The sequence below is a fragment of the Mirounga angustirostris genome, unplaced genomic scaffold, assembly GCF_029215605.1.
Source record: "Mirounga angustirostris isolate CCGP_5_RB_7025 unplaced genomic scaffold, mMirAng1.0.hap1 SCAF_12, whole genome shotgun sequence".
Taxonomy (NCBI): Eukaryota; Metazoa; Chordata; class Mammalia; order Carnivora; family Phocidae; genus Mirounga; species Mirounga angustirostris.
In genome coordinates this window covers 105581456-105593582 of record NW_026991720.1, presented here as the reverse complement: position 1 = coordinate 105593582, position 12127 = coordinate 105581456, and the positions used below count along the sequence as shown (strand labels likewise).

Genomic DNA, 12127 nt, shown 5'->3' with positions numbered 1-12127 from the left:
ACGAAAATTACCAAAATGTGAGCCGGAGATGTGAAGTGAGCAAATGCTGTTGGAAAAAATGGTGCTGGGAGACTTCCTTGAACAGAATTGCCACAAACCTTCAGTGTGTAAAAAACCCACAATAATCCGTGAAGTGTAATAAAGCGAGTGTATACTGGGTAAAAGTAACCCTCAGAGATTCTGATGGCTGTTTCATGAAAATGGACACCGAGGCCTGGGTCCCCGAGTGCCATCATGGCCCCCGGTTAGCGCAGGGGCATATTGGGGTGAGGCGGCCTCTGTCTGCCTCACACAGGATCTGCTCGTTCCCTGGACCTACCCGGAGATCCTGGGTGCAGGATCGGAATGGACTTACTTAGTAGCTATTGGAGGAACCCTCACAGTGGTTCCCTGACCCGTAGAGTTTGTAATAGGAACGGCCAAGGGCAAGTCCCCGAAACTGCTGCACGTGCACATGCACACTCTCCCCCACTCACACACGCACACATACTCGCTCACCCTGGCACACACATTCACACATGTGCACACATACCCACCCGTGCACGCACACTCACACACGTGCACACATACCCACCCGTGCACGCACACTCACACACTCACACTCACCCCCACTCACACACACATGCACACACACACGCATACTTACCCACCCGTGCATGCACACTCATGCATGCACGCGTGCACACACGCACACTCACCCCCACTCACACGCACACGTACTCACCCACCGTGCATGCACACGCACACTAACACATGCACACATGCACACGTACTCACCCATGCACACACCCCCCCAAACGCACACTCTCCCCCACTCACACACGCACACATACTCGCTCACCCGTGCACGCACACTCACACCCGTGCACGCACACATACCCACCCGTGCACGCACACTCACACACGTGCACACTCACCCCTACTCATACACGCACATTCACCCACCTGTGCACACACGCATGCACACACACACACGTGTACTCACCCACCCATGCATGCACACTCATGCATGCATGCGTGCACACATGCACACTCACCCCCACTCACACGCACATGTACTCACCCACCGTGCATGCACACGCACACTCACCCATGCACACACACCCCCACATGCACACTCACACATGCACACATGCACACGTACTCACCCATGCACACCCACCCCACATGCACACTCACCCCCACTCACACGCACATGTACTCACCCACCGTGCATGCACATGCACACTCACACTCACACATGCACACACGCACACGTACTCACCCATGCACACCCACCCCACATGCACACTCACCCCCACTCACACGCACATGTATTCACCCACTGTGCATGCACACGCACACTCACACATGCACACACACCCCCACACGCACACTCACCCCCACTCACACACACACACACTCATCCACCCATGCATGCACACTCATGCATGTGCACACGCGCACACGCCCACCAGCCAAAAGAAAAGCATCAGTCCTGAGAAGAACACAACAGAAATTGTTGTGTTCTTAGAGACTTCAAGGTTCAGAGTGGTGGGTCACATCTTGTCACCATTAAATTCTCCACGCTGGTCCACATACAGACCGATGGGACCAGGGAGGAGGACGGCAGGCTGCCCAAACTCAACTCAAGGGGGGCCCAGTGCAGCTGCTGTGTTGGAGGGAGCTCCCGCTCGGCGCTGCTCACGACAGGCAGCTACTGACTTCGCAGGTTGATTGTTATGGTCCGAACGTGTCCCCGGAAGTTCATGTATGGAAGCCCTTCCCCAACGTGATGGTATTTGGAGGTGATCAGGGTTAGACGAGGTCATGACGTTGGTGCCCCGAGAAGGAGACGAAGAGGCAGGAGCTCGCGCTCTCCCCGCCGAGGCTCAGACGGCGTCTGCAGGCCAGGAGGAGGACCTCACCGGAACCCGACTCTGCTGGCGTCTTGAGCTCAGACTTCCAGCCTCAGAACGGGCAGAAATGTCTGGGGCATTTTATGGCGGCAGCCTGAGCTAAGACATTCGTTTTCTCAAGAGCCCTCAGGAAGAACAGGGCTGTCTGCGCTCACACGAGACCTGGGCTATCTGGGCCTCCCACAGAGCGTTACACAGAGTGGCCGTATTGAGGACACCGGGCCGGATGCACCGGAGTGAGCAGGGCCAGGAGCCGCGGTGTGTGGGTGAGATGCATGCTCTCTAGAGAAGATCAGGGGCCTGCCACGGCAGTGAAGTTCGTGGGGGCCCAGCGCTCTGGGACACGCCAGGACAATCACTTTAAAGTGACAAATGATGGTGCCTCCTCTTATCACCAGAAAACGTGCATCCTGTGCAACGGCCTCCTCAGATGGAAGCAGCCTATTCTGCGCCTGGCAACACCATTCCAGCTTATCTACCGGATGAAACGGAGGCTGACAGTTTAAGCAGAGCCAGAGCAAGAAAGGGCTCTGCATTGGGTCCAGATGGTGCCACAGCTGGCCGTGACCGTGAGGTCCTGTGAGCCGGCAGGCTTGCACGGAGATGGGACACGGTGCAGAATGCGGCAGAACCCCAAGAGGAGAGTCAGAGAGCAGAACGGGACCAAGCTCCTGCTGCCTCGGCACCTCGGCAGAGAACGAACCACCACCGCACGCCACCGGGCCCTGGGAGAGATGGAGCAGCTGACCGCGGGACACCGAGCGCCCGTGTGGCCCAAACAGCCTGGCCTGAGCTGGGTGCCATGGGGCCCACTGAGTCGTCATATCAGGGGCCCGGCGGCCATCCCTTGTTAGATGGAGGTGGCCCGTCTAGAATCAGAATCAAGGTCGGCTGCAGGAACAGCTGGCCCAGACCTCCGGTCAGCTACCGCGCTGGCAGGGAGGCCCCCGTGCCTCTCCCTCAGCTCAGACGTGTGTCGCCTCACAGCAGTGACTTCCCTTTGCCCAGCTGCGGGGGGAGTGCAGAACCCAGCCAATGCTGGCTTCACGGACGGGTCAGTTCGGCGTGTTGGTGCAAGCTGGAAATGCACAAGAGCCCCACTTGGGGTGGCCCTGGGAGACCGTGCTGAGGACAGATCCTCTGGAGGGTTGGCGCTTTGGACATTGCGCATGGTTATTCACTTTGTGTGGAGAGAGAAGTGGCCCAAAGTAAAGATGTGCATGGACCCACGGGCAGAGGTGAGGAGCAGCCTGTAGGCACCGACCGTGAGGACCATGAGTGCTGTGGGGAAGAGGGGCACAAGCTGGAGACTTACCCACCACCAGGAGCCAAGTGCCACAGAAGAGGCCACAAATGATCAGGTGGAGGGGAGGACGCCAGAGGCTCCCCATGTCAGCTTGGGTTTGCACAGTGCCCTCCTAACGAGCAAGCATGGCGCAGACATGGAATGTGCGTGCGTGCCCCAGGCTCGGGCGGCGAGGAGTATCATGTGCGGTCTTGGGACCACCTGCAGACATCGGGGTTATAGTTCACCTCGCCAAGCCTCCAACCGTAGGTTCCCCCACAATCCTGGGACACTGTGCTGGGATGGAGTGAGCTTGACATGAGTGGCCAGTAGATCTGAGCCATGCTCGGGGCGGCGGAAGGCAGTGCGTGTGCCTGGCACCCCCCCCCCCACCACCAGGCGGACCCACCCAGCCCCCAGCTGCTGCGAGAGCTGGAAATGCCTGGGAGTTATCCAAGGACTCTGCTCTGGGGTACGGAAGGCTGGCCTCCTTCATCCTGCAGAGCTCCCCGGGGATCGGGCTGGCGCGGACCCTCTCCTGCCTGCCTCCCGGGCTCTCCAGGGAGCACTCCCTCCATAAGCCACTCTCCCCGGAATTCCACTCAGCCTCTACATCTGGGGAGCCTGACCTGAAACAGACACGGGGTACTGACCCCTCCACATGGCACCTGGCCCCAGCCCTGGACGGGATTGCGAGAGTGACAGCAAGGCCCCTGGCTCCGCTCCTCTAAGCACCCAGTGCTCCGTAGCAGAACCTTTCTGCTGGGAATTCCTACAGTGGGCCCTGTTTCTCCCAAACCCTAACAGCACGGTCCTGCGCCCTCACCTGCTCACAAATGGATCATGACAGAAACCCTGGCTGTGGTGTTTCCATCCTGGCCTGTGTGATCTCTGCGGCACTCGGCACCTAGAGTCATCTTCGAGAAGCACACCCTGAGTGATAGAACTACCTGATCAAATGCCTCAGAGGATTCGGGGCTAGGACTCCAGGAAGCCGGAGACCCCGGAGATGAGCGACACTGGCCTCTGAGGAGGCTCCCCTGTGTTCTTTTGTCTTCCCTGGCCTCCCCCAAGCCTGCTTCACACAGAGAGCCCAGTGATGATGACAGGGAGGGATTTCCAGCCATGGCACCAGCAACGGCCTAGGCTACGGCCGGACCGAGGGTGCAGGGAAGGGTGCCGAATCTGGGGTGGCCAGAGGGTGTGGGGCCCTGAGGCTGGAGTGTGGGCTGCCCACTGAGGGTCTGGCTCTACGTCCGAGCTCTAGAAGCGTCTGTGCAGCGGAGAGGCACGTCTGGATCTACACGTGGGTGACCCACACTGCGAGCAGTGAGGAGGACAGACGTGGACGGTATAGCCTGCAGAACTGTGTGAAGGCATGAGGACAGGAAGGCAGAGCGACTGCTTGGGGCCCAGTGGCCCCAGGTCCTTTCCAGGAGACTCAGAAGGCCAAGGGGCACAGGGGAGGGACGTGTCTGGCTGGAACTCATGGGAAGGGCTCTTTCTCTCTGGTTGCGGGCAGGCAAGCCCAAGGAGGCCAAATGGCAGTCGCTGGACTCACAGCGGCTTGTCTGTCCACTGTGGGGCCACGCGCCACCCTCCCCGGGGAGGGCGGCAGCGATGACCAGGATGCACAGAGCTGGCCAGAGGGGTGGACAGGGCAGCGGGCTCCTCCTGGGAGGTACCAGGGCACTAGCAGGGACCAAAGGCAAGGGGTAAGGCGGCGGAGACCTAGGAGGCGAAACCGGGCATGAGGGAACGGGGAAGGTCAGGGCCAGGTCACCCATCTACGGGCCCTGCCTCAGCATCCCTGGCTCATGGGCCGGTGGCCACTGTCTCTTGTTCTGGACTTGGCCAGGTCACGGGTTCTTGTCCCAGTCTGGGGGCACACACCACAGAGCACAACACCCCCAGGTTGTGGAGACCCAGGAGCCCGGGGCGGAGCCGGAGGCGGAGCTGACCTCCATGCCCGCTGTGGAGGACGAGTGTTGAGAGGGCTTCACGGAGACCCTTCCAGTGGGCAGGGCCCCGGCCTGGAGCAGGGGGCCGGAGGGAGCCAGGCAGACCCTGGGAGCTGTGGAAAGACGCTGGCGCCTGTCACTGCTGATCCGGGGCTAGTCTCCTGCCGACTGGGCTGTATTTTGAAGCCTGTTACACGTTCCTAAGAAGAGCAAGTTTGTCTGAGCCTCTGCTGGAGGAGGCTGATGCCCAGCTGTGTGGACCCAGAGGCCATTTGCAAAGCTCTCTGCGGCCCAGGGACCCTACTGCGCCCGGGGGTCCAGGCAAGGGTGGGCAAGGGCCGGTGGCGGCCACCCCTCCCTGGGGAAGCATTCCATTTCATTGTGCCGGTCCTGGGACCGCAGGGCTGGGTGTCCACGACACTCCTTGCACAGGGGGCTGCCCCCAAGCATACACTTCCGTGCCTGAGGCCTAGCGGTGGCTTGGGGTGCCCTGCTGCCCGCCCCCCAGGATGTACGAGGTGGGACCGTGAGGGAGCAGGGGGAGCAGGGGCGGGGCGGGGGGCTCCCAGGTGCTGAGCCTGCAGAGCCTCGCCCTCAGGGAGGCTGGATCACAGGAGGGCAGAGGCTCGCTGAGTTCAGTGCCCTGCGCTTGGGGCAGAATCGAAAGCTCGGGGATTAGGAGCCCAGGGTCCGGCCTGCTGCTGTTTGCTCACACGATTAGTGTCGTTTCTAAGTCGTTAACAGGTGACGCGTCGGTTGGGGGTTGAGTATGAGCCTGTGTGCGTGTGTGTCTCTGTGTGTCATCAGGGGAATACCCGGCATTTCTTCATCATCAGCTGAAATCCCTGCCCGCTGGTGGGCCTCTCGGGCGCTATTTTAATAGCCAGATGTCGCTCATTTTCATTGGACTTCTTATTTACAACTATGCATTGGTGTTTTTCATAGTGTGCTCAGGGGGCACCAAGCCCGCAGGTGAGCCTGGGGGCTGCATGGGCCAGAGATGGGGGAGGGGGCCGGCGCACCCCCAGGCATGCCGGCCTCCGTGCGTGGGTGAGACCCCCGCGGCTCTGGGCGGGGCCCTCCGCAGGATGGGGGGAGCCACGTGGTGGGTTTGATCGGAGCCTGTCTGAGGGTAAATGATGTCATTCTTGGGCAGGGGTGACCGGCCCCGCATGAGGATCCTGCGTCCTCTGGAAAAGACTGTGTCATGGGGCGGGGGGCACGCATTCCTTCCCTCATCTGGGCACTTGCAGGACCGTTTTGATCCTCTGTTCACAGTGGAAGCACAGCGATTCCGGAAAGGCCAGCGCACAGTGACGTGCCACGAGGCTCCCGCCCTGCTCGGGCCTGTGAGCCTCCCCCACCCCAGGAGGTGTGCTGGGGGCTCCCAACACACACAGCAGCCCTGGGGGCACTTTAGGGAGGGACTGAGGTCTGGAGGGATTTGCAGGCTGGGGAAGGCCTCCCTGCTCCGAGCGGGAAGGGCAGGCTTGGGACTGACGCCTGGGAGCCACCTCAGCAGAAGGGCAGAGCTGGGAGGAGAGGGCAGTGGTTGGATGTGGAGATGGGGTCCTTCGTTCCCAGGGGCCAGGTCAGTTCTGCTCTTTGGCGCAGCAAGAGGCTTCAGTTTCCTCCCACCCTTCTCCTCCTCTGGGGTCTGCTGGGCCTCACGGGCAGGAAGCACGGAAACCCAGCTGTTGCCGTTGCCCTTGCCCTGTGGGGCAGTCAGTGACCGGTCCGGGCAGGGCAGCCCCGCAGCTGGAGGGATGGGCCCCTCCCTTCCTGGAGGGCATTGCCAGGAGCACCTGCGTCTACCGGGAACCCTGGGACATCTCAGACCGCCCGCCTCAGGAGCTCCTGGCTCCCTGTGAGTCCCCAGCTGATTGACCTCTGGCCACAACTGCGAGAAGTCTCCACGCCCATCCTACAGGACCCACGCTGCTCTGACTCCCTTTGCAGACCAGGCAAGCAAGGCCAGAGCCACTCAGACCTAGGCGGCCTCGAGGGAGACCTTGGCAGGAACACCTCTGGCCCACTACTTAGGAACCAACTCACAGCCAGGCTTCTAAAACTCACTCTGCCCCACTCCGTCCTGCTCTGTCCGGCTCTGTCCCGCTCTATCCGGCTCTGTCCCACTCTGCCCGGCTATGTCCCCGCACTGTCCCGCTCTGTCCTTCTCTCTCCTGCTCTGTCCCGGCTCTGTCCTGTTCTGTCCCGCTCTGTCCCGCTCCGTCCCGCTCTGCCCCGCTCTGCCCGGCTCTGTCCCGTTCTGTCCCGCTCTGTCCCGTTCTGTCCCGCTCTGTCCCACTCTGTCCACTCTGCCCCACTCTGCCCGGCTCCGTCCCTCTCTGCCCGGCTCTGTCCCGGCTCTGCCCGGCTCCGTCCCGCTCCGTCCCGCTCCGTCCCTCTCTGCCCGGCTCTGTCCCATTCTGTCCCACTCTGTCCCGGCTCTGCCCGGCTCCGTCCCACTCTGTCCCGCTCTGCCCCGCTCTGTCCCGCTCTGTCCCGCTCTGCCCCGCTCTGTCCCGCTCTGTCCCGGGTCTGCCCCGCTCTGTCCCTGCTCCGCCCGGCTCCGCCCGGCTCCGTCCCGCTCCGTCCTGCTCCGTCCCTCTCTGCCCAGCTCTGTCCCGTTCTGTCCCACTCCGTCCCCCTCTGCCCCGCTCCGTCCCGGCTCTGCCCGGCTCTGTCCCGGCTCTGTCCCGTTCCGTCCCGCTCCGTCCCGCTCTGCCCGGCTCCGTCCCGTTCTGTCCGGGTCCGTCCCGTTCTGCCCGGGTCCGTCCCGTTCTGCCCGGCTCTGCCCCGCTCTGCCCCGGCTCTGCCCGGCTCTGCCCGGCTCCGTCCCGCTCTGTCCCGCTCCGTCCCGCTCCGTCCCGCTCTGCCCGGCTCCGTCCCGTTCTGTCCGGGTCTGTCCCGTTCTGCCCGGGTCCGTCCCGTTCTGCCCGGCTCTGCCCCTCTCTGTCCCGCTCTGCCCCGCTCTGCCCGGCTCTGCCCGGCTCTGTCCCGGCTCTGCCCGGCTCTGTCCTGCTCTGTCCCGCTCTGTCCCGGCTCTGCCCGGCTCTGTCCCGCTCTGTCCCGGCTCTGCCCGGCTCCGCCCGGCTCCGTCCCGCTCCGTCCCGCTCCGTCCCTCTCTGCCCGGCTCTGTCCCGTTCCGTCCCTCTCTGTCCCGGCTCTGCCCAGCTCCGTCCCACTCCATCCCGCTCTGTCCCACTCTGCCTGGCTTTGCCCTGCTCTGTCCCGGCTCTGCCCGGCTCTGCCCCGCTCTGTCCCATTCTGTCCCGCTCCGTCCCGCTCTGCCCGGCTCTGTCCCGCTCTGCCCGGCTCTGTCCGGCTCCGTCCCGCTCCGTCCCGCTCCGTCCCGCTCCGTCCCACTCTGCCCGGCTCCGTCCCGCTCTGTCCCGCTCTGTCCCGCTCTGCCCGGCTCTGTCCCGCTCTATCCCATTCTGTCCCGCTCTACCCCGCTCTGCCCCGGCTCTGCCCGGCTCTGTCCCGCTCTGCCCGGCTCTGCCCGGCTCCGTCCCGCTCTGTCCCGCTCCGTCCCGCTCCGTCCCGCTCCGTCCCGCTCCGTCCCACTCTGCCCGGCTCCGTCCCGCTCTGTCCCGCTCTGTCCCACCCTGCCCGGCTCTGTCCCGCTCTGTCCCATTCTGTCCCGCTCTACCCCGCTCTGCCCCGGCTCTGCCCGGCTCTGTCCCGCTCTGCCCGGCTCTGCCCGGCTCTGTCCCGTCTGTCCCGCTCTGTCCTGCTCTGCCCCGCTCTGCCCGGCTCTGTCCCGCTCTGTCCTGCTCTGCCCCGCTCTGCCCGGCTCTGTCACGCTCTCTCCGGCTCTGCCCGGCTCTGCCCGGCTCTGCCCCACTCTGTCCAGCTTCTGGCCAGTTCTGCAGATGCACAGGGAAGACCGCCTGTACCTCTCTCCATCCGGCGGCCACAGGAACAGACGTGGGCCTGGCCGGGGCTCACTGCTGGTCCCCTCGTCCTGCTCCTGCCCCCAGGTGCCCCAGACGCCACTGCCCCCCACCCCCGGGACATGCTGGACCGGAAGGTGGGGACACAGGCAGCTCACTCGCCTCTGCCCTCAGGGCCTCTCCAGCCAGCCCCCCACGGTGTCCTGCAGGCCACCTCTTGGGACAGCTGGGGTTGCATGCGCAAAGCCAGCAGCTCCTGGCTGAGGGGGCCCCGGGCAGCCTCATCCTATTTCTGAGCTTCTCGTTCCACGGGGCATTGTGCCCTGGCAGCCGGAGGACCCGACTTCAGGGGGCTCCATTCTACACACTACAGAACTGAATTTTGTTTCCCCGAATTCATATGTCAGAAGCCCTAACCCCCAGTGTGACGGTATGAGGAGGTCGGCATTTCGGAGGTGACTAGGGCTGGATGGGGTCACCGGGGGGTGGGGGCATGAGCAGAGGACGCCAGAGCCCTCTGTGTCTCTGCCAGGTGAGGACACAGCGGGAAGGTGGCCCCCACCAGAGCCTGTCCCCGCTGACGCCCCGACCCGGGGCTCGAGCCTCCAGAGCTGTAAGAAGCAAACAGCTATTGCTGAAACCCCTCAGTGTATGGCATTTGGTATGGCTCCCCTAGCTAAGATGGGGGGACGCCCCTACCAGCTTTCTTCCTGGAAAGTGCTCCCCAGAGCCACCCAGGGAAGCTGACTGCACGCACGGTGGAGCCCCCCTTCCTGTCCTGCTCTGGGACAGCAACCAGCTCCCCTGGCTGCTCCTGGAGAGGGTTGGCTCAGCACAGAGGAGGGAGGGAGCCACACACAGAGGCTCTCGAGGGGGCTCCCAGGGCCCACTTTCCGGCCACGCAGGAGGGGTGGCCGTCAGGAGGGGTGGCCGTCGGGAGACAGAGCTCCATGCCAAGGGAATGCACCTGCCGTGATGGGGCCGCAGGCTGGGGAGGGGGCGCCAGCAGACACAGTCCCGCCCCCAAGCAGCTCCAGAAGCCGTGTAGGGACTGACACAGGCATGAGGAAGCCACCGGTACGGAGAGGGGTGACAGCGGAGGGGTGACCGCCGGTGAGGGGTGAAAGGTCAACACAGGCAACAGAGCTGCGTGCAAGCAGAGGAGAAGAATCGGCGCCTGGGCTCCCTCCAAAGCCACCAGGACGCTCTGCTCCTGGGAGCCTGAGGTGGACACAGCGCAGCTCAACGGTTAGGGACACCGCTGAAGGCGTGAACAGGGCCTCTCTCCCCCTTCCTCGCTGCCCCGGGGCAAATGACGCAGGGCTGGAGCCGACGGCCCGGCAGCCGAACCTGTGCTCCTTTGATGACCCTGACACCAAGCCGGCCTCCCCACCATTCCACCCAAGACGAGGGTCTCCTGCCCAGACCCCCGCCTCCCTGCACTGGCGCCTGGCTCACTGACCCGAGAGAACAGCAGGCCCCAGGCCCCAATGCTCACAGTCACCAAGCCGCCTCTCTGCTTGGGCCCAAGATGCCACCTCCCTTCTCCCCAGGTAGCCTCCCCGGGGGCCCCTTCGGGCAGGATTTCTCATCCGAACTCCGGCCACCGCACCAGCAGATACGGGACTCGGTTCGGGCCTTGGCCCGTCTCGCCGGCCCCGGCTGCAGGCGCCCTGGCTCGGGCTGGCTCTTTTTCCTCTAACATCATCAACTCTGCCGGGAGCCAAACCAGCTCAGTGTTTGTGCTGACCTCGTCAAGTCACAGAAGGAGAAGTGAAGACATGTGAGGAGGAGACCATGCCAAAGGGACTGGATCCCGGCCCCCTCCCCAACCTTCCCCGGTCTGCCCTGATCCCTGGCCCGGGGTGCAAGCACGACCCCCTCCTCCCCGCCAGGCCTGGCACCAGCTCTGTGTCCTTGCTCACTGCCTGGGCACACGGCTGGCTGCAAGGACGTCTGGATTTCTCTTGTTGTGGAAAAAGTAACTGTTCTCTGCTCCTTGCCAGGAGCCACGGTCCTCCTTCTGGAGGGATTCCTGTGAAGAAGTGTGGGGTCTGGGGCCTGTCATGGTGTCCGTTGAGGGCTATCTCGTAGCTGACAGCTGGTTCTGCCCACTGAGACCCCAGGCCCTCAACCCCTCAGCTGGGGCTCCACATTCCCCGGACCCCCAGCCAGCAGTTGGCCGCCAGGCCTCTGGCAGCCTACTTTCCAAGTCACGGGGCTGGAGCCCAAAGCAGCAGGAGAGGGCCTGGTCTGCCGGGAAGAAGGAGCCTTGCTGCCGGACACACTCAGTGCCCTGGGCTCCCTCCCCCGCAGGCCTTCCCTAAGGGGCTTGTGCACAGAGTCCGATTCTGGGTTGAACAAACCCAGATTCTGTCCGTGCTGAACAAACCACAACCCGCACTTGTGGGGAAGCCCACGGCTGGTGCATTACCTTTTCCTTCTTGGTGACCTCCATCCTGGCTCGGTCATCCAGCATTTGTGCGGCGGCCCGCTCGCGTGAGCTGGGACCCCTCAGTGTTCCCTGACAGCTTCCGAAGCAGAAAGACCCCAAGGCGTCTGCCAGCCGAGGAGGGACCTGAAGGGAGGCTATGGTCCACCTTGCAGCTGCCTTCTGGCTTGAGCTTCAGGCACAGAGTTTCCTCCTTTTCATTGTTGACCAGCAAGCCGGCGAGCCTTCTCTTCGGAGACGCAGCTGGGACCCTCCCCCACCAAGGCCCGTCCGGCCAGCGCCGGAGGCCGGGGCTGGCCAGCGCCAGGCAGCCGTCTCTCCAGGCTGTGCCAAGCTGGGGTGGCGCGGCGTCCCCTGGACAGACTCAGCAGAAAGGGTCTGCTCCCCTCCTGTGGCCGGGGACAACTCTTGAGTAATCAGGTTGTGACTGTGTCCCTCTCACACCCCAGCCTGCTTTCCCCGGGCTCCGGGCCGCCCAGCACTTCCTGCTCCGACCAGGTGTGGAGCGGGGAGTCCCCCCACGGGGCCTTCTGTGCTCCCCGAGAGGGCCCGCGCTGCCATGGCAACCCGGAGCAGGGCCCCTGCGCTGGCGGCCTCCAGCCTCGGCAGGGCTGACCATCCTGTCATTAGAG

The 12127-nt window shown here is 63.7% G+C and overlaps 1 protein-coding gene across 1 annotated transcript in view; it reads right to left on the bottom strand.

Moving 5' to 3' along the window:
• GCK (glucokinase) overlaps positions 1-11845 on the bottom strand; it is a 40386-nt gene extending 28541 nt beyond the window's left edge. Inside the window, exon 1 of the mRNA XM_045865162.3 lies at positions 11478-11845. Within this exon, the coding sequence (XP_045721118.1) occupies positions 11478-11522 (45 nt within the window). The 5' untranslated portion in view covers positions 11523-11845. The remainder of the gene's footprint in view (positions 1-11477) is intronic.
• Between the last annotated feature and the right edge of the window lie 282 nt (positions 11846-12127).